At 38.4% G+C, this 1,819-nt stretch overlaps 1 protein-coding gene across 2 annotated transcripts; it reads right to left on the reverse strand.

Annotated features, from left to right (window-relative positions):
• Positions 1-253: 253 nt before the first annotated feature.
• On the reverse strand, positions 254-1,383 carry LOC108360984 (uncharacterized). 2 transcript variants are annotated; one of them, XM_017613494.1, is made up of 3 exons: positions 1,149-1,161; positions 905-1,085; positions 254-846 (listed from the first exon to the last, which is right to left on the reverse strand). In XM_017613494.1, coding segments are annotated over exons 1-3 (762 nt in total). In that variant the 5' UTR covers positions 1,151-1,161; the 3' UTR covers positions 254-267. The 2 variants fall into 2 exon arrangements, with proteins under 2 accessions (XP_017468983.1, XP_017468982.1); XM_017613493.1 differs by having other exon boundaries at positions 905-1,383.
• Positions 1,384-1,819: the final 436 nt, after the last annotated feature.

Here is a 1,819-nt window from a genome sequence, read left to right on the forward strand (position 1 = left end):
GCGCAGCGACGATATATACCGATATTGATAACAAAACANGACACTGTAGATTTTTACACCAATTCTGCCAGGGTTGAAAATTTCCCCACATACTCAAGTGCTGGTGACACAACTCGCTCAAATTGGTTCAGAAAAATCCGTATTTTAATGGAAGTTGCGTCACCAAAACTTGGATATGTGAGGAAATTTTGAAATCTGGCAGAATTGGTATAAAAATCTACATGAGTTTACATACTCTGTGTTCAAAATCTTTTATNAACATTTGACTTAAATATTTAGCCTTAATAACTCTTCTAAGAGATCATTATGTCGATGCATTTCATCGATTTCCTCTCTCTTTAGAGCTTTCATCGCCTCGAAATGCTTTTTATCTGCCTCATTGCGCTCTGTCATGAGAGTAACTATATTTGTTACCTTTTCCAACATGTCTCGTTGAATTGCCCGTTCTGCTTCAACGACTTCTGTAGCATTTTTCGCCACCGCCTTTACAGTCGGATTACTAGCTCTTATTGGAGCTGCTGGTAATACATAATCAAAACCAGTGAGCACTGGCGGACTTTCTTCTACTGTTGCTGGGTATTTCTCAGCCCAAATTCCCTCCAAGTCCTCGGAACATAATTCAACCCCCTCTGGCACCTCATTTACTTGAGCCACATCAGAACTCGCCAATCCAAAAGTTTTCGCCGGCACTCCCTCAACGGACTCTTTCATGCCAATGAGGTTATATATTGCCTCTTCGATGGGGGAAAATGGTTTTTGCACATTCGGACCACCTCCAGTGCCTCTCGAGTGTTTCAAATTTTCGGCAGCCTTGTGACGCACATACTTTTTTTGGTCTGTCCAAACCTAAAAATGTTTTATACAATGTACGACACAAATCCTTGTTTTTATCGCTTTGTCAAACCTTTTTCCACTCAGTAATGTTTTTTATCGGTGGGCCTACAGAGTTTAACTCCATTTCTGCGTTCCGCCAGAAACGGGCAACCTCCTCTTTGTTGCCTCTGTGGAACCCGCGCGCAATATCGGGGCTTGCTTCCATTAGGTTTATTAAAATGGTTTGCTGTCTTTTATTCGTTGTTTTCGACCTGAAAAATATCAAACAAATCATTTAAATCAAGCAATTTTAAATTTAAAGGAGAATTACTTACATTTTTTATACAAGCTCCCTTTTAAATCTTTGGCGGAACTTCTCCCGAAATACCCAAGCCAATTTTCTCCTTTTTTGACATTCGTGATACCTACTTTTTTCCCGAAGTAGATTTTCCCTTTTTCGAAGTTCGTTTAGAATAGGAGGAAAAGGAAAATAGCAAAAATCCTCAGGGAAGTTTTATTCATGATAGGAGGAAAGAGAAAAGAGGAAAAATTCCTGGGGAGTTTCTGTTCAGAATCTGGCTGAGTATCTCCCTCCACAGGTAAAAAATGTTGGCTACAATTTTTTATTTTCCAGATAAACGTTTTATCGGTGCACTTGCACAATATTCGCATTCGCAAAAGCTCCGCATTGATTATTGCGAATGCGAAAGCGAATGCGAATGTTAAAATTTATGCGGAAGTTCCGCGGTTGCGAATGCGAATGCGAATATTCGCATGACTCATATGACATGATTTTCGCATGACTCGATATATGATGATACATATGGGCAATTCTCAATTAGTTTGAATTTTCGCATGAGTCGACAGTTTTTATTCGGACACACAATTTTCGCTTCTTTATTAACAAAAATCAGGTTACATATATTGTGTATATTATGTAAATCCAAAAATAGGACCATATATGTATATATTTTCAAGCCAAATATGCATATAATTCAGAAATAAA

Source organism: Rhagoletis zephyria, unplaced genomic scaffold (genome assembly GCF_001687245.7).
Source record: "Rhagoletis zephyria isolate East Lansing unplaced genomic scaffold, Rhagoletis_zephyria_1.1 Rzeph_scaffold_00672, whole genome shotgun sequence".
Lineage (NCBI taxonomy): Eukaryota > Metazoa > Arthropoda > Insecta > Diptera > Tephritidae > Rhagoletis > Rhagoletis zephyria.

Coding starts and splice junctions, on each gene's coding strand:
- LOC108360984 (XM_017613493.1), bottom strand. CDS start 1,108: ATGATTTGTTTGATATTTTTCAGGTCGAAAACAACGAATAAAAGACAG. Junction 847..904: donor ACATTACTGAGTGGAAAAAG/GTTTGACAAAGC, acceptor AAACATTTTTAG/GTTTGGACAGACCAAAAAAA.